This window comes from Pleurodeles waltl, chromosome 9, assembly GCF_031143425.1.
Source record: "Pleurodeles waltl isolate 20211129_DDA chromosome 9, aPleWal1.hap1.20221129, whole genome shotgun sequence".
Lineage (NCBI taxonomy): Eukaryota > Metazoa > Chordata > Amphibia > Caudata > Salamandridae > Pleurodeles > Pleurodeles waltl.
This window is the reverse complement of record NC_090448.1, coordinates 345,386,102-345,411,437: the sequence shown is the minus strand read 5'-3', so window position 1 is coordinate 345,411,437 and position 25,336 is coordinate 345,386,102. Positions and strand designations below refer to the sequence as shown.

At 45.3% G+C, this 25,336-nt stretch overlaps 1 protein-coding gene across 1 annotated transcript in view; it reads left to right on the top strand.

Moving 5' to 3' along the window:
• Positions 1-25,336, top strand: part of PLEKHG2 (pleckstrin homology and RhoGEF domain containing G2) — a 361,757-nt gene that overhangs the window by 191,199 nt on the left and 145,222 nt on the right. The window contains exon 4 of the mRNA XM_069207509.1: positions 264-364. Coding sequence (XP_069063610.1) covers positions 264-364 — 101 coding nt within the window. The remainder of the gene's footprint in view (positions 1-263; positions 365-25,336) is intronic.

Sequence of the window (25,336 nt, the reverse complement as noted above, 5' to 3'; positions counted from 1 at the left end):
GTCATAGAGAAACAAAATGCGCAGAACATGAGAATTAGGACTGTGCCCAGCCTCACATATCAGAGCTCGAGGGTGGGAATCATAGTGGGATAAAAATCACTTTTAACTAGGTGTACACTAAGATCAAGGCGAGTTTGTTCTATGACAAACCATCCAGCAAGTTAGATTTGTGCTTGGTAAAGAATCATCTTCCCTTAGGACATAACCTTTGGTATAAAAGTAGTTCCCACCAGATGTTCATGTTTTTCTTCTCTCCTTTGCAGGATTACCTGGGGTGTATCATAGACACTGGCCACCTGCCCCTGGAGCCTGAGCAAGTCAGTACTTTGTTCTGCAACATTGAAGACATTTACGAGTTCAACAGGTAAGGTGCATTTGAGAAGAGCTCCTTTGCCCTACGTCAGATACTCTGAACATGTGCAGGCGCATAGTGCCTCTAATGTTCCTCAGCACTATTTGTCAAAGTGTGATCAATTTATCTGCAAACATTCCTTATGTTTATCCTTAGTCCCAGATGTTGCCAGATATTCCTTGTACTGATATTTTCCAGTGTCAATAGGTTTTCTAATATTGTTTTTTTCCATTAGCCTTTCATTGAGTGCTTGAGCCAGCTTGTCTTTTGAAAAAAACACAAATACCCAAAGCAATTTAAACAATATACATTATTCAGATGTATCTTTCCTCTGGTGGTTGGGCCAGGAATGGCCATTGAGGGATTCTGTGAAAAATAAATAAATCAATGTAATGGCTCTTAAGTACTTTTTTGGCATAGGGGTAAGAATTTCAGTTCCAATGGTTTTAAATGTTGAAAACACACCATTTACTTCTTGCCCTACAAATTTTGTTACAATGGAAGCAGCAAAGAAATAAGACCAAAATAATGTTAGCTTTAAAGAGCACATGATTACAAAACAGGCAACAGTGAACTGCTTTTCTACTTCATGGTACACAGTTCAGTCTCAAAGCATGCTGGCAGTGAGCAGCTGATCTTATCCATATCAACAAGCAAAGTTTACTTGAAGTTCAGGAGAAATCTCAAGAGTTACCCTCAGTTTACTCCACATCCTGGATCCTTAGAACTATGGTTCGCCCCTCAGTCGGGTCATTAGAATAAGGCCAGACCCGCTACACAGCCAATCCCACTTGAAGGATTTACCTTCATACTTACGGTGGTCGCTTGGAGAATCCCATTAACACTGGTGTAGGGCAGATTCTGGAGTTAGCCTCAATAGTTATTCATGTGGTTGCAGCCTTCATCCTACCCACTCAAAGCACACTGAGAAGGTTCCTAGCTGCAAGAGGTACTTTATAAGTCCAATAGGTAAATAGGGAAGATTTTGTAAGAAAAAACATGTGGGTAATCATTGTAGGTGAATTATCTCCGAATTATTCTGTACAATTTATAGCTGTCACACCATCGACAGTCCAAACTGGCAAATTGGTTGCAAAAAGCCACGACTCATAACACCGGTTTATTTTGGTGCATTTAGCAGTAATGCCAGTGAATAACTTCCGACTTAACTATCTCCAACTTCAAAAGCAAAGACGTTCTGATTCGTTTTCCTTTTGTGTTCGGGTCTCGTGTCCTCAGGCAAAATAATAAGTTCTAGGTGCACCTTTGAGGCGCCTCTTCGGAGAAGAAATGTCCCAAGGGAAAGCATTTCGGGAGTATGTACTGCTGAGGGGCCTGGGCGGGTTTTTCGTAAATGCACCTTTGGAAATATTTTGTCTACACAGAGACCAGTGGCGTAGAGAGAGGAGAGAGCATTAAAGTGCCACGAGCGAAGGCGAGACAAAGAGTCCAGTATGGATGGACATCACGCTTTGTCTCAGTTCCTGGCTCGCTTCCAAAGCTGCCTACAAAGATTCTCGTCCCACGCGCTGGTCTCCAGAAAGGGCGGGCTTATCTCCCCTCTGATCTAAGGAGGAACTGGGAATCAGAGTTGGCGGGGCCTAATCGGAAATCATTCCTGGCATTAAAGAGCAGTTAAGTGCTCCTGCTTGAGCTGTCTACGGGGATCTCTGTGTCCTACCCGTGACAATCATGCGTGTAACCACCCGCGCGTGCTCGCGTGCAACTGTCCCAAAACCACTCGGACTCTCGGTCATGACGTCACCGGAGCCTTTCGTATTATCATTATTACTCTGCTATTGCAGGCGGCCAGAACTTTTGTTCTGAGGTCACATCGTTTATATTTTTAGCCAAAGCACTAGGGCGTAATTTGACCTACTATCATCCTACGGATGCCCGTGACGATAGGAGATGTGATCATTTTTTCCGCCTATATTCTTAATTCATTAATTGTGAGGTAGTAGTAATAGAATATCGCTACACCTTTCAGTGACACACCGGACACCTGCCTATGCCTCACAGAGGGCCAAAATCTGAAAGCAGAAGCTGTTCGGTTGCACATTCTAAAACTGCGTCAGTTTCATGATTAATATAGGGAACCTATATGTCTAGTCTGAGGGATTTAATCTGTTGTGTAGGGCACCAAGGAGTGCCTTATTGCGTCCATACTCCTGCAAACCGTTCCATGTAATAGATTTCGTAACGGTCTTTTGAGTAGGGTGACCACCTGGCATTGAGGCAAATTCTGGACACGACTGTAAAAAATTCAGGATAAAGGGTCAAAATTCAGGACAAAAATTCAGGACAAAGGGTCAAAATTCAGGACAAAAATTCAGGACAAAGTGTCAACATTCAGGACAAATATTCAAGATCAAACATCAGTTTTACAGACACACACAAGAGAGGCCATGCCTCACTATGTTGTCAGTACCTTTATTTACTCTTTTTTAACATAGCACTATTTATTCACTGCGGTCACGTCCTTGTTTAGTAGTAAATTAATGCACTTCAGCACTGGGTCAAGGCCATCGCCCCTACCTAAATCTACCCAATCTTTCTTGAAGAGAAAGTAACAGCAAACTTTTAATTATGTTTCTGTACATTTTAAAACCCATGGCAAACAGTTTGGGAAACATTAAGGTAACTAACCTTATGCTAGTTTAAACAAATTGAACAAAATCATCTGGCTTCCCCAACCGCCTGTGGACTTTCAACCTAAAAATTTTTTTATGAGGCAGGGCAGATGGTGTGAGCGACTGTCTCACACCTAATGTCAGGATGTGGGGTACCCACAACTTGCCTGCAGTCTCACAGCACTAGAGTGTATGTCTGGGACTCTACATTTATCTCAGAAACGGGAGCTCAGACTACCAATCAAAGATAATAAAAGAGGAGGATGAAATTGAGATCAAATGGGAGGTCCACGGCAAGTGATTCAAAGGGTTGTTGCTAAGAACCGGATAAATAAGGAGAGAAGAACAATGTGGGACAATTCCTAAAATCAGACAAGATGGGTCCACCAAGACTATCGGAAGGTGTTGGGTACCTGGGGAGTTGTCTCTGCACACAGGAGAGAAACAGAAGGGGCACTGTCAAGAGGTTGAACAAGCAACACCCATCCACCTTGGCAAACTCTTCTGGTGCAATGGTCCGCTGTCCGTGCTTGTGAAGAGTGAGCAGGGGCCAGACCCCTTGCAAGGTTGTGCAAGGGAATTGCCCGCTTTGTCCATGTCTTTAAATGTTTTTGAAATTGAGCAAAAGCCAAACTAGTGATTTGGGTTATCCCTAAGTGTCAAGTACATACAGAATCTTCAAAATATTTGGGATGTAAATTGCACAAACAAAATGTAAAAAATGTTAAAATGTACTTAGTGTTCCTTTAACATATGTACATCACTCTAATCTACTCTGCATCTCTACGCTCTATGCCACAGCACTCTACAGCACTTTACTCTATGCCATCACACTCTGTGCCACTCTACGCAACTCCACTCTACCCTGCACCTCACCACTATAAGCCATTTCACTTTACTGTGAAACAATCTACTTTACGCCACTGCATTCTATGCCACTGCACTCTATGCCACTGCACTGTGCATCACTCTACTCTCTGCACTCTTCAGCACTATACTCTACTCTGCACCACTCTACACTACTCCACTCTACACCACTGCACTCTCTGCCACGTGAGTCTACTCTGCACTCTGTGCCACTGCACCACTCTACACTACTGCACTCTATTGTATGCCACTTTACTCCACTGCACTCTATGCCACTCTACTCTGCCCAACGCCACTCCATGCCACTGCACTCTACGCCACTATACTCTACTCTGCACTGCACCACTCTCCACTTCTCCACTCTGCACCACTCTATGCCGGGAAGCAGCCTTAACCACGACTCATGAACAACGAAGTCGTGGACAACGAAAGCAGAACAACTCTTTCGTTAACCACGACTTCCTTGTTCAGTGCCTTAACCAAGCATGTGCTTAACCACGCACATGCATGGTTAAGGCACAGAAGAAGGGAGTCGGCTGAGGAGAACGATGTGATCAGATAAGAGGGGTGGAGCTGGGGTTGTTCTAGGGGCAGGGGCGGGGGGGTATTTTTAGTTTTAGGGGCAGGGGTGGGGGGCTAGGGTATTTTTAGTTTTAGGGGTAGAGGGTCAGGGGGGTTTAGGTTTAGGGGCACGGAGGAGGGGTCGGATATTTTTAGTTTTAGGAGCGGGGTGGGAGGGTGGGGGTATTTTTAGTTTTATGGGCGGGGTGGGGGGTTCGGGGTATTTTTACTTTTTTGGGCTGGGGTTAGGGTCATTTAGGTTTTAGGGGTGGGGTGGGGGCTTGGGGTAGTTTAGGATTTAGGGGCGGGTGAGGTGTTGGGGTGGTTTTAGGTTCAAGGGGTGGGGTGGGAGGTCGGGGTGGTTTAGGTTTCAGTGGCGGGGTGGGGGGGTCAGGGTAATGTTTAGGTGTGGGGGGGCCAGGGGAGTCACATGCAGGAACCAGGCATGCCGTTCACTAATGCCTTTACCAGGAATGCCTTTACAATGAAAAATCGTTGTTAAGGCATTCGTGGTAAAGGCATGCGTTGTGGCGACATCCATTCCATTATGCCACTGCACTCTATGCCATGCGAGCCTACTCTTCACTCAGTGCTACTGCACCACTCTACATTACTGCACTCTCTGCGACTCTATGCCACTCTTCTCTGCCCAACACCGCTCCATGCCTCTGCACTCTAAACCACTGCACTCTACGCTAATGCACTCTAAACAACTGCACTGTACCCACTGCATAGTACTCTGCACCACTGGGCTCCACACCACTGCTCCTATGCCACTCTACTCCACTCCACACCACTATGCCACTAACTTTAGCCGTGCTGAACAACAGCCACTCTGGTGTGTAACATAGCTAAATAGCATTGTCAAAGCCAATAACTCTTGGTTAGACGAGACCTATTGGCTTTGCCAATGCCTGTTAGTACTATGAGGTACCGAGGTCCCTGAAAGAACTGAATGTGTAAGTCCTTATTATAAACATGAATTTGACACCTCGTTATGGGTAGTAGGTGCTATATCAATACAATTACATCATGATGTAGGCTGCTACAAAATGGACAAATACATTTTGGTTAAAATAAAAAAAAGTGCTTCTAAAATACAGATTTGAATAATATACAGTTTATACCTAGTACTAATTTTTTTTTATAACAGTCCATTAAAACCACACACTCCATAGCTCACCTTGGAACACCCTTACAGTACTTCTCTGAAAGAAAATATCTTTGTCATCAGAAAGCTTCAAGTGACTCCTTTGATTAAAGTCAATGCAGGTTTTCAAGCCCCGTTGCATTTGCAGATTCACCATTGCACACATTTGCATTTCTTTAGGGAAGGAGACCCCCTGGCAAGAAGGTCTCTTTCTTATCTGTCTGCCCCTCCCTCCCTTAGAGCACAGGAGACCCCCTGCCTTTCAATCCAGCTGGGGAAACTCATCTGCCCGTAATTTCGCCCTGCCTTCGTTGTCTTTTAAGTGAAAGGCTAAAATTACGGACAAATGCCATCCGTTAAGCCTTTCATCACGGACAACGGACAGCAGGGTGAAATTACGGGCAGTCCGTGAAATTACGGACGGGTGGTCACCCTACATTTGAGGTCTCCAAAGATGAAGTAAAGATGGCCCTTCTCGGGTCTGAGGTATTTCGTCCTTATAAAGTGCACCATCTTCTTCCGCTCTACGCTTTCCTAGCTCCTTCCTGAAAATAGTATTCGAAATGTCATGTAATTGCTTATTCTTTGAAATGTTGTCATTTAATTGCTTACCCTTTAAGCTGTTTGCAAATCTGTACCCCAAAGAGATTCAATGAGCATTAAAGGCTGAACACATTAGTTGAGCCTACAACCAGGCACCTTGTACAACATTAAAGTTATTTATGTGAAATTCATCCTGTGAGTTCAGCAGCGATTAGTTAGTTGAGCCGCTTACAAAGAATTAGGAAACTCTTACGTTTAAACAGTAAAATGTTTAATGACTGGCAATCTTAGAATGAGCTCAGCATATGGAAAAGGGATGGGGGGGTGAGAGGCTGGATTGTCTTTAGATTTGTAGGTTAACAGTGTGTCATTTTGTTTTATTTTTACATAACTGGTTGGTTTATTCAGTTCTGAGAACCAATTTGATACTTTTAGGTAGAGGCTGTTTAGAGTTTAATGTAGAGGAAGGTGAGTCACTGAACGCTCAAGCCAAGCTCAGCCTGATGGGTGGCTCTGGCTCAGTTTGAAGTCCTGTTGGAACGTCAAGTCCATTATGAGCTGAGCTTTCTTGGGGCTTACGCCTGCCTCCCTCCATCTACCCAGGATGTGGTGTTACAGCCAGTGCTCCTTACTTTGGAACTGGTGAACCAGGCTTGAAACTTGCTGTCAGCTCAAAATCCTGTGATTGTGGACAGATCACTTAGCGACTGATTTAGAGTTTGGCGGAGGGGTTACTCCATCACAACGGTGAGGGATATCCTGTCCGCCGAAATCTAAATCCCTTTGGATATAATAGGATTTAGAATGTGGCGGACGCGATATCCATCACCATTGTGATGGAGTGATACCTCAGCCAAACTCTAATTCAAGCCCTTAATCTCCCCATGCCTGTAAGTAATGAATGCAACCTTGTGTAATGTGACTGGTGCTCATCTAAAGCGCTCCAATCTGGCCTTTCGGTCGAGTTCATGTTATATAACAACTGCAAAAAAATACTTAAAGAGGTAACAACAAAGAAGACAAAAAGATACCAATTTCTTGGCTGATTTGTAGAAAGTGAAACCAGAAAACCTGGAAAAATCACAGCTTCACTGCTTAAATTGGGTGATCGTAGGCAAATATTTTATTTCACTAAACCTCTCCTGTTTTTTTCTTCATAACTTTTTTATAAGTACTTCTCAGTGCAATGCTATAATGTGACATATTGATGTCAAAGCTTCAAATGTTAAAGAAATACACTTTTTGGGAATTTTGTAGAAACTTTATCATAATTTAGATGATTGTATTGTGATTTACATAGCAAACTTTTTCAGAGTTCGGCTCGTGCACAAGCTCTAAGATCTGAGCCATACCCTTGGTTTGACTGTGGCTCTTTTCTCTCTGTAAATTTATTGGCTTACTCACATCTAGTTTATTGCTCAATATTTCTTTTCAGTTCATTCCTTAAATAGTCCAATATCCCTTAAAGATATCCTGACTTTGGAAAACAAATTAAAACAATTTAAGTTCTGTTCAGGTAAACTACCCATTTTAATTTTTAGGTCTAGCCCTAGTCAAGAACATTTAATTCTACTACCGTTATAGGTATAAAATATAACCTCTGCTCAGATGAACTCATAATAATACTAATACTGTACTCATATTTCCCTATAGTAATCCACCACTAATTCCTTTTGGGTTCCGGAGTAGGGTGCTACTCGACGAAAAGTGCTTCAATGCCTCATCAGGGGTAGTAAGCGCTATATAAATACAATTACAATTTAAAGAGGCTGTCAGCCAGTCCTCTTCAGACATTGGTTTACTGTTGTGTCAATCACATTTTTCTTCAACCAAATACAGCATAAAGCATAGGACAGTGGGTTTCCCCACTTCATCCGTTGCCTAACTTCAATGCAGGTGACAGCATCCTGGCTTTTCACTAGGGAGCATATCTACACATAAAGTAGTCCCTTAAAGTGCCAGAGGCTACTACGAGACTCTATGCTTTTTTGAGTCTAAAAAAATGTTGGTTTTTAGTCATTGTTTTTCTATAGAAAAATATATGAGCTTCCCCAACACTAACATTTTATATATAGCAGGACAAAACAAGCACTGACAAAGTGAAAAGGCTGGCGGCCCACACCAGACCAGACCTATTGGCTTTACTAATGCTTGTTGCAATGTTATCTGGTGATAATCCCCAAGCACTGTTATGCATTTTTGTCTGTAAAACACCTCAGACTTAAAACTCGGCTAAAAGTGCTTTATTGTAGACGTCTTTGGTGATCTTCTCTCTAAAAATTCTAAAGCGGATTAGGTTTTTCCATTCTATCTAAATTTTTCATTTTAACCTCATTTTTTGTTTTGCACATTGTATTGCAACTTTCCACAGGGGTCATTTGTTTACTGACCCTCTGATAAAATCTGATGGTCCAATCTGAAGTTATATGGTTTCAGCAAATGTTACTCTTCCCCGGCATCTGTTTGACATCTTTACAAGCTCTGGGATTCTTGATTTTATTAACTGCGTTGTATTGCTATTTAAGTAAAGCTTCCCAATAGCACTAGCAGTGACATAAGTGTTTTCTCGGTGGTCTACTTCCATCATTTGTGTAGTGCTTCACGTTCCTGGTGAGGCTGTAAAGAGCTCTGATTTGTGCCCAGTTCCTGTATGTTATTTTGATTATGCGGTTCAAGGGGTGTTAATAGTTGTTTAGCTTGCAAGGGACATATTGCATGAGGTATATGATGGTTTAGCAATTGAGGGGAAGCACGCTGTGCCTAATGTTGCTGCACAGAAGCACGTAGTGTAGCGTAGAGTGTTCGAATATACACCATTGCACATACAAGAACTCACCGACTTTAGAATGAACTGTATCAAATGTAGAACCTTCCACTGATGTGCTTCAGTTGGGCCTGAAAGGCACATGGCGCCTACTTAGTAGCCTCAAAAAACACAGACGCATTGGGACTGGGTCAAACCACCAAGGTAATGATCTGAGTGACTGAGAGCCTGCCCACAGCACACCCTACTACACCACTACAGGTGGAAAGTATGGAGTCTACCTAGGAGTGACAAATCACCCACCCAAGTGAAGCCTAATAAATCACCACAAGATCAGTACATGGAGTCCACCAGAACCAAAGGCAGGCCACCCTTTGAACGTGAGGCTCGACTACCACAAGAGTAGAGTCCACCCAGGAGCAACAGAGGACCCATCCAACTAGAGGATCTATTGTTTAGAAAAGAGGATATGGCAACCCTATATCAGTGGATGATCTGCAGTTTATGAAAGCACTATATAAGTGAGGATAAATTAGTGAGATTTCTGATCAGGATACTTTGGCAGACGGCTTTCATTTTGGGTTTGATAAATCTGGGGCTGGGAGCACAAACATTATTGTTTTAATCAAGAAGGAACCCAGGGATTTAATATGGGAGCCTCTCTGAGAGTGATGTCAGCAAATAGTTTGATTGTGGAGGTAAAAGGAAGAATTCAGTCTTTAGAGCGTTTTTTGAGTGCTTTTGTTTCATCCGTTCGTTTATATAATTCAGAGTAGATTTAATTTTGTATATAGATTAACTGTCATTAGGGTTTTGATGAAGCAAAGTGCTATCAATTTATTAAAGAAATTAAATGCAAGGTCTTTAGAAAATTCCCCTCAGTGGTTGTAAATACAGATTAAAGATGGACCGGAAACATATTCACACTTGTGTTGCAATATTCTCCTTTCTCATATCGTGTTTTTATCTGTCTTGCTATGTTTGGGATTCACTCAAAAAGATGATGTCATTGCATCTTTTTTTGGAAGACTACATTAGAAATTGGTGGCTTCAAACACCTATTTATGTTGGAGCCTCAGTAATTCCAAGCACAACATTTCCTTATGAAGAAGCATATTGTGTATATTTTCCATGCGTGGTTTCAATAAAAACACACATTGGACAAGGCGCCAGGCAGGACAGTTTAAAACTGACTTTAAAAACAGACTCTAACAACTTGGCTCTACAGAGCCTGCCAAGCTACCTGGAAGGCCACTCTGTCTATATACCAAGCCAGCATCTTCACTTTACTGTTGGATACATTCGGCTGAAGGTTAAAATCGATTATTTACGAACATAAAATATATAAATGAGTGTCTACACTTTACACTCACAGTTGTGTGCAAAAGACTGAAAAGGTCTATAAAAGAGAAGTTTTTGTTTTGAGTACGAAAGCAAATCTTGTCTTCTCTAGACAAAATAACAAGATCAGAGGAAAAAGATGTATTCCTCCTAGCCTCTGATATCAATAGAAGCAGATGTGCACGCCTAGCCACAGGGCAGCTACTGGAGTTGTCTTCTTGGACCTGAAGTGGCACCAGAACGTACCTGAAAAACAGCCAAGCTTCCTGATTTTTCCATCTCCTTCTGCGCTCAACCAGTCTCTAAATGGGCTCCTCCGGTGCTCAATTTGAGCCGGTGTTTTCTGGTGCGGGGCACCAGCACTTATTTTTGAGGGTCGTCACTTAGTTTTCTGCATCAGGCATTTACTGCGTCACAAAAGGGGAGAAAGCAGAAAGATGCAAGAGTGAGCTTAAAGGACAGGGAGTTGCTGTAAATGGATAAAAGAGACCTGAGATGGCTTTAGGATTATGCTGCCTCAGTATTCGGTGCGCCCACATTTAATTGCAGCAGCCGCGTGTTTCAGAGGAGCTTTGGGCACCAGCACATTTTTATTAACAAATTAACCACTGGGCTCCTCTGCCCAGTGCCAACATTAACTGACTGAAGCGTCAAAGGCACGACCATTTAACAAGCTGCACAACAAGTAGATGACGTCCTACCACTCAGAGTCTTATACTCGCCTACATGATCTGCTGAGACTCTCTAGGCCACATAAATGGTGTACCCAGCCTGTCTGTCAGTCCTTGCCCATGACCGTCTTAGTCTCTAATGTGCTTAACTTAACTGTCCTTACACTGATTTGCAGGAGTATTCCTAAATGCAAGAGCAAAAAGAATTAGACTTGTATTTGGAGCAGTGCAAACCCAATATACGTTCATAAAACCCAAAATACACATCACCATTGGGTAATGCACACATTTCAGACATGGCTGGACTGGGGGCAAACTAGCGCATCTCCCTTCATCTCCCCGTGCAATATTCATCCGTCCATCCATCCACCCATCTCCTCTCTTGTCCCCCTCTGATAGCTTTTTCTTTTCCTCCCCATGCCCTCTGTTTCTCTCTCTCTAATAAAGCCCCCATTCTGCTGCAATTAACTCCCAGGTGCGACCTGAGGCCTGCCAAACTGGTCATTGAAGGCTCCAGCCTACCAGTGAAATGCCCGTGGGAATAAAAGGTCTGTTCAGCCCTGGCATCAGACCCTGCTCCTAACTTCTCTTGTGAACTGATCCTTCCCTGAACCCCCTACAGTGGTTCTGGTCAGATCCAGCCCCTTTGGACCTTAGAACTCTCTAGAATCCCCCCATCTGCATTTCCTGTTGCTCCCGCACTAAGCATGTCTATGTGACAGTCTGTGGCCACTGTCGTGTCCAAGTCCTGGTTCCTAGCCACACAATAACAGCAGTCTTAAATATTGAATGGTTGTAAATTCATAATAAAGGAAGAAATATGAAAAGAAACGTGAAGGTGACATAACATGCTCAGTGCTCTCTTTTACATGATGCACCTGTGATAGTAGTGGTTAAAGTGGGTATCCAAAACAAGAACAGCATATAGGTTATCATCAGGACTCAAAAAGGTTTTTTAAGAGCCCCAAATTGAGCTAAAAATCACACAAAGACAAAAATAGAGAAACCCATCATCAGAGAACAGATATATCAATAGAGGGGATACATGGTACAAGGGAAATCAGAAAGATTACTCACAGGGTAAAAGCTAACTTTTGGGCTTTTAAAAAACCTTTGAGGCCTGATGATGATCCCAAAATCCTCTTAAGGGATCAAAACATCAACTGTTGTTACAGACCCTATGTGCACTGGTTATTCATTAGAAACGGGCCTAAACAACTACTGGGTATCTAGGATTGCTGAATTGTGAATCTAGGGACACCAGTTCTGTAAAACTATGACTATCCAAGGTCTCTGACGACTCTCGCTTCTTAGTACAAGCCCTGGTTCTAGCACCACCAGATGCTGCATTTATAGTGCTGTTATCAACCAATATTCTCATCATGAAATGCCTCTCTTTCTGCTGTCAGTCATGATAATTTGCCTTCTAATCCCTCACCCATCCCACGCTTCTCACTTCCTCCTTCTCACGCCTCGATCTTTCAAAATCCAGCAGAAACTGAAGGTAGACAAAACCCAAGTCTAGGTCAACAGCAGTGATCCTTTGTTAGGCTCCTGTGTTTGGAGGTCATTTAATCTTGGGGCCTCTCCTGTACCACTGCCATTGTGGGCAATCTCGGTTTCTTGTTGGATCAGATCCTGCACTTTTCACACAAGTCAATGTGTTTTTATTTCCTTAAAAGCTGTGCTTCAGTTTTCTGTTTTTCTTCTCCTCTGCCGGAGAGCAGAGGATCAGGTCTAATCCTTGCTTACCTTGACTATGGCAACTTGTTGCCCCTTGATGCACCAGGATCCCTTGTTGTGTGGTTTCAGACAGACCACAATTTAGCAGTACATGTAATTTTAGGGCATCATGGTCAAACCCATAGGACCCGCCTCATCTGTTTAATCTCCATAGGTTTTCAATAGCTAATCAGACATGTTAAAGCAGAGTACCTTTGCTTAGTATTCTGCTAATTACAATGTAGTAATTCCACAGAGATGCTGCATTTTTGGCAACCTGAAGTGCAGTATAACTGAAGTAAGGCTCCATATTTATGAATTGGTGTGCATTATTCCTATGGTAATCCTGGAGTTTTGGCACTTTGTTTTAGAGCATCCGTGGGCTAATGTTGTGGATTTGGCACGTTCTTGTGCTCTATCCCTTGAATAATGCTTGGGATTTGGCACTCAGTTTGTGCACTATCCTTTCGTGTAATGGTATGGATTTGTCGATTTGTTGTGCAATATCCTTCAGGTAATGCTGTAGATTTGCCACTTTATTGTACAATATTCCTCAGATAATACCGAGGAAAACTGCCTGTTTGTTGTGCAATATTGCTTGAATATGGTAGGAATTTGTCACTTTGTTATGCAATATCCCTCTTGTCAAATTGCGGAATTGGCAATTGGCTGTGCAATATTTCTCAAGTAAGGCTGTGGTGTTGACCCTTTTGCATGCCCTTTTCTTCAGATAATGTTGTGGATTTGGAACTTTATTGTCCAATATCTCTCGGGTACTACTGTGGGTTTGGGACTTTTTTTTGCCTAATGCTGCGTCTTTGGCACTTTGTTGTGCAATATCTCTCTAGTAATGGTGTGGATTCGGCACTTAGTTGTACAGTATCCCTCGGCTAATGTAGTTTAGATGGTGCTTTGTTTTTGGGTAATGCAGTGGATGTGGCACTTTGTTTTTGGATAATGCTGTGGATGTGGTACTCAGTTGTGCAACATCCGTCTGGTAATGCGGTGAGTTTTTATTCTCTTGCTTTTTGTTCCTCTTACATTAATGGTAACTTTGTGGCACATTATAGTGCAGAATTTCTTTGGGAATGCCTGATATTTGTCACAGGCCTGCACATAATTTCATATTTTCCTTATGTTATATGATTGTTATTTTTTCTATACCATTGTGCAAAAGCCACATTTAGCACAGGTGTGCCTTGTTTAGTTTGCTTATGACACATCTGACCTACGTTTGCATTCCGCTATGCTCCAGTCTTCATTACTTAAGTAAATAGTGTGACAATATTTGCATTTATGTTAAAAAGTAGTGGTGGTGTTCATACCTTCAGTGTACAACACTCTGAAAGAAGGTTGGGTGAACTATAATTTAGTAAACAACAAATAAAACAAACATGTGCAATGCAACGGGTCTCGCATTTCTCGAGCAAGAGCTATTAGTGCTGTAAACTCCTAACCGGACTTTTCTTGACACATAAATTGAAAATGAAAAGAAAAACTGTTTCACGTAAGGAAGCGAATTCAAAGCGCTACGCACCAGCGTGAAGGAGTGCACGAAAGGAAAAAGAAGTTCGGTCGCAGTCAAATGTATTGGCAAAAGTGCAAATGTCTATGGCGGTAACTAAACTGCCCCACGGAGGAACAAACGTAAAGCATTTACCAACGAAAAGAAAGGATTTTTGAAGGGCAAGCCCATGAACGAGTAACAGTGATGGGTGTGCGGTGGGCGTGGTTAAAAGCCCAGATACATACCAACGCGTCGGAAATGCAGCGCTTGCGTGCTACTATGCTCAACTTAAAAATACCTACAAATGTATTTGTAATTCTCTGTGTTTGGAACACTAGTGCTGTATTCATTTGCTGATTTGGTGATGTTGGTAGGTTACATGCAGGCTCACTGGAATGATGAGATTCTGCAGCCACAGCTGTTATTCATACAATTACAGATTTCCTGTATTTGCCATGTAATTTTTGCCCAGGCAGTATTACCATGTGTAAAAATGACAAAATATGTGAGCAATATAATTGAAAATTGTGCCACATTATGCCGCACAATTTACATTTTCTAGCCACGGCATTGTCAAGCCTGCCACATAACTTGAGGCTCTCCTGTCGACTAATTCCAGTTGCCAGTGTTATATGTATTCAAGGCTGCAGGGTTAGGTACAGTATAGTTCCGCATTCAGGTGGTAATGACCTATCACTGGCAACCTGTGATCTTGTACGAAGGCACACTTTTACCAACATGTCGTTGCGTTCCAAAACATGTGTTAAACATAGGGCAACGTCGCAGACCAAACAACGGTGCCAGATGTAAAAAGAAAGCGCACATAAGAAAAATGCAACAGAGCCACCTGACCTATGACCTCTTGAACCCAGCACATCTGGAAGACTTCACCGCCTCTGTGTTTACTTTGTCCTTTCCCACGTCCATGACTTTTAGCACAGTTACCCAGAGTGCACTGGGGTAAGTTAAACAGCGCAGCACCCCTAGCTAATAGGGGCATTGCTCGCACTGAACCCTTGCTTTTATTCGTCATCTGTTGTCGCGTTCGCTACCCCTGGGTGACTCCCTTACGGGTGGTCGGTTAAGTGTCTCCTCCTTTGTTGTGGAGTGTTAGTGGAACTGGAAGTGTAACTTACGAGATGTAGGTTAAGTCCTGAGGTTAGGAGGTGTGCTCCACTTTCCACCTCAAATCTAACAAGTGATGGTTTGTAGTCTGGAGGCCAAGGGTGTAGCTTCAGGGGGGGTTTACACCCCCCCTGTTAAATGCATTTTCTGATAAATAGTTGGGTATAAACGCATTCAGTGTGGTACATTGCGGTGTCTGCCAGATTTCACCAGTAATTTTTACATACACACCAGTGCTTAAATTGTAAATAAAAGCGTTCCAGTACCCAAAGCCGCCCTCCTAGACATGCGGCTGCTGCAATTAAATGTGGGAATATGGAATACTGAGGCAGCGTAATCCTGAATCCATCTCGGGCCTCTTCAGTCCATTTAAAGCCTCTCCCTGCCATTCAGCTCACTTTTTCAGCTTTCTGCTTTCTCCCATTGTAACGCTTTTTGTTTTTCCCTTCCTCCGTCTTTCCCATAATTCCCTTTTGCTGGTAGTAAATGCTTTAGGCAGAAGAATAAGCACCGACCCTCAAAATTAAGTGACAGTGCTCAGCACCGGAAATAACAAGCACAAATTAAGCACTAATACACACAGACAAAAACGTACATACACTGTCTTCCACTCTGGTTTGACAGTTCTCGAAATCTTGGTTACTTTACAAAATATTTGTGTTTTCTCTCAGTACTCCTACCAATCTGCAGCCCCTCCCTTTGCAATGCCCCTTAGGCCCCTGTTACGCACCCTGCTTGTCCTTTAATGTACTTCAACATTATATGCCAGCATGACTGTTGGTAAAAACTGAAGGATACAGCCCTCCTCCCCCCTGCCCCCTTCACCCCCACCTGCCATTCTTACAGACCGAGCTATAACCCCTGCAGGCGCCGTGTGTCTCATGTTATTTTCTTCAGAAAGGTAGGCGTGAGGTAGCAGAACGACAGAGGGCTTAGAAATGTCAGTCCTGTGGGATAGTGAGCGGAGTAGACGGTAGGGAAACGACATATGTTTCAATATCATTGAGAGCAGGAAGATTTAAGCAGGGCATCGAGAGGCCATGCGTCACTCCCTACTTAGAGCGCCTCCTAGCGACTCATAAGTGAATATACCTTTGGACAGGCTGTCAAAGCGGACCTTGCCTGACGTTCAGACCTGGGCTTTGTTCCGGCACACATGAAACACGTGGAAAAATAAGTCCCGTTAAGCACAGTTTGTTTGTGAATGCTTGAGATCCCATGTACATTGAAAAGATCGTTCGGTTGAACTTGCCACTTCATCAGCGCCCATGCACGCAGGGGCGCAGAAATGGCAAGCATTGGCAAAGCCAGTAAGTGTCGCTTTTGGGACCTATTGGCTTTGCCAATGGTTTTTAACCATGCTGCACAGCATCCCCATTGCTGCGCAAGGTTGGCTAAAGAATTATAAAAAAATAAGCCTTTGACACAGCTACTCTCATAGTTTTCTAGGTCATGTGCACCACACACGCACACGCCTATAGAAAGCTACAGCTGGTTATTTTTTCTTTTCAGTTAATGATCCAAGTTGGATCTATAATAAAAAATAAAATAAGATGGGGAAAGCATTTTTTTTCTTTAAAGAGGGTTGGGGTGCAACACAACAAAGGTAGAATCAACACAGGTGGCTTGGGGGATTGGAAGCAACACAGGGTTGCGGGTGGGACAGAAGCAACTAGTGTGTGTGAGGTTGAAAGGGAAGCAACACAGAGAGCATGGGTGGGGAAAAATAAATGGCAGAAAGAGAGCAAAGCCGAGCACTGGGGGGTGCAAATGGGGGCAAGAGAGCTATGTGGAGCTAGTGGGGAGAGGCACGCACATGAGAAAGAAGTGCAGGGGAAGTGAACGAGAAGCACATAAGTAAGAAGGAGAAACGTGCAAGAGGAGTCTAGAAAACACGTGCACTCTTGTGGAGTGCTTAAACAAAAAGAAAAAAAGAGGGTCTCGCGCTGCCGTGCAACATGTCTAAAAAACATTGACAAAGACAACAGATCTTGCATAGCCGAAACCTATTGGCTTTGCCAATAGTTGTTATAATCAATAATATACCTATTTCTGAGAAGTGCTCGACTTCTCTTTTTTTCATACTCTGATTGTTAGAAATGTGGTCTCTAGTTGGCAGTCGGTTTGCACCCTGTCCATGTAGGGCCCCTCACTTTAGTCAGGATAAGGGAGATTCCCAGCTCAGGTAACCCCTGCTCACCACCTTGGTAGCTCGGCACTGTAGGAGGCTGGACTGGCTTGTAGTGAGTACCTAGGGGTACTTGCACCTTGCACCAGGCCCAGTTATCCCTTATTAGTGGATAGGGTGTCTAGTAGCTTAGGCTGATAGATAATGGTAGCTTAGCAGAGCAGCTTAGGCTGAACTAGGAGACGTGTGAAGCTACTACAGTACCACTTAGTGTCATATGCACAATATCATAAGAAAACACAATACACAGTTATACTAAAAATAAAGGTACTTTATTTTTATGACAATATGCCAAAAGTATCTCAGTGAGTACCCTCAGTATGAGGATAGCAAATATACACAAGATATATATACACAATAGCAAAAATATGCAGTATAGTCTTAGAAAACAGTGCAAACAATGTATAGTTACAATAGGATGCAATGGGGACACATAGGGATAGGGGCAACACAAACCATATACTCCAAAAGTGGAAGCGAACCACGAATGGACCCCAAACCTATGTGACCTTGTAGAGGGTCGCTGGGACTATTAGAAAATAGTGAGAGTTAGAAAAATAACCCTCCCCAAGACCCTGAAAAGTGAGTGCAAAGTGCACTAAAGTTCCCCAAAGGACAAAGAAGTCGTGATAGGGGAATAAGGCAGGAAAGACACAAACCAACAATGCAACAATGCTGGATTTCCAATCTGGGGTACCTGTGGAACAAGGGGACCCAGTCCAAAAGTCACAAGCAAGTCGGAGATGGGCAGATGCCCAGGAAATGCCAGCTGCGGGTGCAAAGAAGCTTCTACTGGACAGAAGAAGCTGCGGTTTCTGCAGGAACGAAAAGGGCTAGAGACTTCCCCTTTGGTGGACGGATCCATCTTGCCGTGGAGAGTCGTGCAGAAGTGTTTTCCCGCCGAAAGAACGCCAACAAGCCTTGCTAGCTGCAAATCATGCGGTTAGCGTTTTTGGATGCTGCTGTGGCCCAGGAGGGACCAGGAGGTCGCAAATTGGACCAGGAGGTAGAGGGGACGTCGAGCAAGACAAAGAGCCCTCTTAGCAGCAGGTAGCACCCGGAGAAGTGCCAGAAACAGGCACTACGAGGATGCGTGAAATGGTGCTTACCCGAAGTTACACAAAGGAGTCCCACGTCGCCGGAGACCAACTTAGAAAGTCGTGCAATGCAGGTTAGAGTGCTGTGGACCCAGGCTTGGCTGTGCACAAAGGATTTCCGCCAGAAGTGCACAGGGGCCGGAGTAGCTGCAAAAGTCGCGGTTCCCAGCAATGCAGTCTAGCGAGGTGAGGCAAGGACTTACCTCCACCAAACTTGGACTGAAGAGTCACTGGACTGTGTGAGTTACTTGGACAGAGTTGCTGGATTCGAAGGACCTCGCTCGTCGTGCTGAGAGGAGACCCAAGGGACCGGTAATGCAGCTTTTTGTTGCCTGCGGTTGCAGTGGGACGATTCCGTCGACCCACGGGAGATTTCTTCGGAGCTTCTAGTGCAGAGAGGAGGCAGACTACCCCCACAGCATGCACCACCAGGAAAACAGTCGAGAAGGCGGCAGGATCAGCGTTACAGAGTTGCAGTAGTCGTCTTTGCTACTATGTTGCAGTTTTGCAGGCTTCCAGCGCGGTCAGCAGTCGATTCCTTGGCAGAAGGTGAAGAGAGAGATGCAGAGGAACTCGGATGAGCTCTTGCATTCGTTATCTAAGGAATCCCAAGAGACAGAGACCCTAAATAGCCAGAAAAGAGGGTTTGGCTACCTAGGAGAGAGGATAGGCTAGCAACACCTGAAGGAGCCTATCACAAGGAGTCTCTGACGTCACCTGGTGGCACTGGCCACTCAGAGCAGTCCAGTGTGCCAGCAGCACCTCCGTTTCCAAGTTGGCAGAGGTCTGGAGCACACTGGAGGAGCTCTGGGCACCTCCCAGGGGAGGTACAGGTCAGGGGAGTGGTCACACCCCTTTCCTTTGTCCAGTTTCGCGCCAGAGCAGGGCTAAGGGGTCCCCTGAACCGGTGTAGACTGGCTTATGCAGAATTGGGCACATCTGTGCCCAGGAAAGCATTTCCAGAGGCTGGGGGAGGCTACTCCTCCCCTGCCTTCACACCATTTTCCAAAGGGAGAGGGTGTAACACCCTCTCTCAGAGGAAGTCCTTTGTTCTGCCATCCTGGGCCAGGCCTTGCTGGACCACAGGAGGGCAGATGCCTGTCTGAGGGGTTGGCAGCAGCAGCAGCTGCAGTGAAGCCCCGGGAAAGGCAGTTTGGCAGTACCAGGGTCTGTGCTACAGACCACTGGGCTCATGGGATTGTGCCAACTATGCCAGGATGGTATAGAGGGGGCAATTCCATGATCATAGACATATTACATGGCCATATTCGGAGTTACCATTGTGAAGCTACCTATAGGTAGTGACCTATATGTAGTGCACGCGTGTAATGGTGTCCCCGCACTCACAAAGTCTGGGGAATTGGCCCTGAACAATGTGGGGGCACCTTGGCTAGTGCCAGGGTGCCCACACACTAAGTAACTTAGCACCCAACCTTTACTAGGTAAAGGTAGACATATAGGTGACTTATAAGTTACTTAAGTGCAGTGAAAAATGGCTGTGAAATAACGTGGACGTTATTTCACTCAGGCTGCAGTGGCAGGCCTGTGTAAGATTTGTCAGAGCTCCCTATGGGTGGCAAAAGAAATGCTGCAGCCCATAGGGATCTCCTGGAATCCCAATACCCTGGGTACCTCAGTACCATATACTAGGGAATTATAAGGGTGTTCCAGTAAGCCAATGTAAATTGGTAAAATTGGTCACTAGCCTGTCAGTGACAATTTGAAAGAAATGAGAGAGCATAACCACCGAGGTTCTGATTAGCAGAGCCTCAGTGAGACAGTTAGTCACTACACAGGTAACACATTCAGGCACACTTATGAGCACTGGGGCCCAGTGACACATACAACTAAAACAACATATATACAGTGAAAAATGGGGGTAACATGCCAGGCAAGATGGTACTTTCCTACAGGCACAAGCAGCCAGGCTTATCTCAGAAGCAATGTGTAAAGCATTTGCACACAACACACAGTAATACAGTGAAAACACTACAAAAGGAAACCACACCAGGTTTAGGAAAATAGCCAAGACCAAAACGAGAAAAATCCAACATACAATAAAAAAGAAATGAATTTTGCAAGAGTCAACTTAAAAATTTCGGGCCAGATGTACGTATGTCCTGAATTGCGACTCGGAGCAACTCACAATTTGCGAGTCACAATTCAGGATGCAGGATGGTGTCCCTGACACCATCTGCGACTCGCAAGGGGGTCACAAAGGCCCACCTCATTAATATTAATGAGGTGGGTCACAATTTGTGACCCCCTTGTGATTCGCAGCACTCACAGGGATGGTGGCCTGCTGGAGACAGCAGACCACCATGTCTGTGACTGCTTTTAAATAAAGCAGTTTTTTTTTTTTTAGTAATGTAGCCCGTTTTCCTTAAAGGAAAACGAGATGCATTACAAAATGAAAAAATGAAACGTTTCAGTTTCTTTTTTTCAAAGCAGGCAGTGGTCCGTAGGACCACTGCCTGCTTTGAAAAAAATGTTTCCCAGGCCAATCACAAAGGGGAAGGGGTCCCATGGGGACCCCTTTCCTTTTGCGAATGTTTTACCACCAGTGTGACATTGGTGGTAACTGCGATTGCTTTGCGACCGTGTTCGCGGTCACAAAGCAATGCAACATCGCGCTGCGACTCGCCAATAGGAAGGGGAACACCCCTTCCTATTTGCGACTCGCAGTCCCGTTTTGCGAGTCGGTAACCAGGTTACCGACTCGCAAAACGGGAGTGGGGCATTGCGATGTGGGTTTTGCACGTCGCAAACAGCGAAATTCGCTTTTTGCGATGTGAAAAACCGTTGCTACATCTGGCCCATAGTTCCTTAAAGTCGATAGCTCCATCTGGGGCTATCATGGCATCGTGAACAACAACTCCCAACAGTTTAGGCCGTCCACGGTGTCACGGGAGAGCTACAGTGTTGGGAAGACCCGCAAACAGTACCTTGGAAATGCAGGGCGTCGTGATCCTCACAATGAGGTCTGGAGTGCAGCTTCACTGGCATTGCAGGCGTCAGTTCTGGAGGTCAGTTCGGGGGGTCGTCGGCTAAAATTCTGGGGTTTTGGGTCAACTACTTATACCCCTTTCTGCCTTTGAAACAGGGAAACTTCAAGGGACATTTTGTATTGTTCACAAGATCCTGCCAATCTACATAAGGAGCACTTGCACGTTAGCATTGATTAGCAATGGTAAAGTGCGCAGAGACAATAAACCAGCAAAACAGAGTCCAGCATACCATAAAAACAGGAGGTCAGAAAGCAAAAAGACAGGGAAACATGCCAAAAGATGCCCGATCTAACACTGGCACAATATATTTAAACTCTAAGTTAAAAAAATTGAATTTATAGTTGATAGCATGTACCCTTTGGCAGAAATAAAAGTTATGACAGCTTTCAAAAAGGAAGACAGGCTTAATTGTTTCTTTTGCAATTCTCTGCAGAGAAGTAGACCTGTACACAGCATGCAGTACAAGGAGTATTCTATGCAAGCACTTGCACTTTAGCACTGATCAGCAGTGGTAAAGTGTGCAAAGACAATAAACTAGCAAAAACAGAGTCCAGCATACCATAAAAATAGGAGGTCAAAAGGCAAAAAGACAGGGGAAACACGGCAAAAGATGCCTGGTCGAACACATGTCCCCTCCAGCTGAGAGTAGGGAGAACTACCCAACCCCTTGGGAGTTCTTCTCACCAAGGCAGAAAAACCTGGACAGACTATCAGCGTTGGCGTGTTTTCTGTGCCAGAACGGTGTTCCACCGTAAAGTCCATCCCCTGAAGGGAAATGGACCACCTCAACAGTTATGGGTTCTCACCCCTCGTCTGCATTAATCATCTGATGGGCTTGTGGTTGGTCTGAACCCAGAAGGGAAACCCAAACAAGTAGGGTCGTAGCTTCTTCAGCACCCAGACCACAGCAAACACTTCCCTTTCAATTGCACACTTCTGTTCCTTGGGGATTAGTCTCCTACTAAGGAAGACTACAGGCTGGTCTAGGTCTTCTTCGATCAGCTGTGAAAGTACCACTCCCACACCATGCTCTGAAGCATCTGTCTGTACCACAAACTCCTTGGAGAAGTCAGGGGCCAGCAGTACGGGCGCTGTGCACAATGGCCTCCATCAGGGTGTCAAACGCAGTTTGGCACGCCTCACTCCAGATCACCTGTCTAGGGTGCTTCTTGAAAGTCAGCTCTGTCAAGGGGGCAACAATGGTGCCATACTTCTTGACAAATCTCCTGTAGTACCCAGTAAGGCCTAGGAAGGCTTTCACCTCTGTCTGGGTCTTGGGGGGTGCCTAAACCCGAATGGCATCAATCTTGGGTTGTAGGGGTGTCACCCAACCGCTTCATACCTGGTGTCCCAAGTACACCACTTACCCTTGCCCTATCTGGCACTTACTGGCCTTGATAGTGAGACCTGCGCCTCACAGTGCTTTCAATACTTCCCAGAGGTGGTGCAAGTGGTCGTCCCAACTGGAGCTGAAAACAGCAGTATTGTCAAGGTAGGCAGCACTGAACTTTTCAAGCTCAGCCGGGACCTGATTGACCAACCTCTGGAAGGTGGCAGGGGCATTCTTCAACCCGAGAGGCATAACCCGGAACTGGTAGTTCCCCTCTGGCTTTAAGAACACCGACCTCTCCTTGGCCCCATCAGTTAAAGCAATCTACTAGTACCCAGAGGCTAAATCAAACGTGCTGAGGAACTTGTCATCCCCCAACCTATCAATGAGCTCAGTCTTGGTAATGGCATTAAGCCAACAATAGCCCACACAGAACTGAAGTTCTGGTGTGGCACCAGGTGCAGCAGCCTTAGGTACCAAAACCACTGGGCTGGACCAAGGGCTGCTGGAGCGATCAATCACACCAAAAGCCAACATTTTGGATACCTCATCCCTGATGCTGGCCTTCACTCTGTCAGCTAACTTGTAGACTTTGTGTTTCACAGGCAGGCTATCCCCAGTGTCGACATCATGCATGTAGAGATGGGTGACACCAGGAGTGAGTGAAAACAGAGTTGAACATTGTCCCAGTAACTGGCAACATTCACTGTGCTGCTCTAGAGTCAGAGAGGGCAGAGGACCACATCTTCTACTGACCCATCCTACTCCCTGGCAGACAGGAGGTCAGGAAGAGGTTCACTCTCCTCTTCCACCCCATCATCTGTAGCCAGAAACATGGTTAACTCAGACCTCTCAAAGTGGGGTTTTTCACGGTTCCCATGTAGGACCCTCAAGGGGTTCCTTGGAGTCTGCAAGTCCACCAAGTAGGTGTCACCACTCTTGCATTCCCTTACCTCAAATGGCCATGTCCACTTGTCCTGTAGGACACAAGTCACTACTTGGGCCATGACCAACACTTTCTGGCTAGGCTGAAACTCAACCAGAGTGGTATTCTGGTCGTACCAGCGTTTCATGTCATCCTGGCTTGCCTCTAGGTTCTCTCAAGCAAGCTTCCTGAAGCGGGCAGTCTGGTTTCCGAAGGCCAGCATGGAACTAAATACATCTTGGGGTAACTTCGTAGGAGCTTGCTCACAGCCCTCTTTCACCAGACTTATAGGTCCTCTGACTGGGTGCCCATATTACAGCTCAAAGGGGCTAAAGCCAACCCCCTTCAGTGGTACTTTCCAGTAGGCAAAAAGAAGGCATAATAAGAGGACGTCCCACTTACACCTCATGGAGTCTGGCAGACCCCCAATCATGCCTTTCAGGGTCTGGTTGAATCTCTCAACCAACCCGTTATTCTGGGGGTGGTAGGGAGTGGTGAACTTGTAGTTGACCCCACGTTCCTTCCACATGGCCTTTATGTATAGGGACATAAAGTTGGTACCCGGGTCACATACCAGCTCCTTGTGGAAACCCACTCGGGTAAAGATCCCCTTCAGTGCCCGGGCCACAACAGGTGGTGGTCACTGTCCTCAAAGGGATAGCTTCAGGGTACTGGGTGGTATGGTCCACCAAGAGCAAGATGAACCTGTTGCCCAGGGCTGTCTTAGGGTCCAGAGGCCCTACTACTGCAATGCCCATCTGCTCGGAGGTGGTGCTCATGACAGGAAGGGGTTGGAGGTGGGGCTTTACATTTCCCTCCACTTTTGCCACTTGCTTGGCAAGTCGGGCAGGTCCTACAGAAAGCACCTGTATTTTTTCTCATTTGGGATCAGTAGAAGTGGGTGACAAGCTGCTTAAAGGTCATGCCCTGCCTTCGTAATGTCCTGCCAGAGGCACATTATGAGCCAAACCCAGTAGGAAGGCTGTGAAACACTGGGGTACTACCTGCAAACGGGCTGCCCCAGGCTCAGCAGCCTTAGGCTCGCTATACAGGAGACCATTCTCCCACTAGATCAGGTCATCCTTGGGCTCAGCACCAACTTCCTGGACCTCGGCCTGCAGCCTAAGACCTATGAGGGTAGGGCACAACTTGTGCTCTGCACAGAACTCTTCCCTGGTGGGACCCCCTACTTGCTGCCAGTGGGTCAGCTCAGGTAGGTCTCCCAGTTCGGCCACTTGTTCCCCTGTAGGTGCCTGTGGCGTCATCCTTGAGGTCAGCCTCCTCCTGGACCATGGGAACTTCATGGGTGGGTTTTCCACACCACTTGCCCTTTCTCTATGCAGGCACTTGGGCCACTGTTTCAGGCTCCAGGTCCTTCTGATCACCCTGACTGGTTGCCATTGACCGAGTGGTCACACACACCCACTCTGGCAACCCCAACATCCCCAAGAGTGACCTGAGCTCCACCTCCTTCCAGGCGGAAGTCGCCAGGTCGTTGCCCAGCAGACAGTCAACAGGCATGGTGGGACTCACAGCTACCCTCAAGGAACCT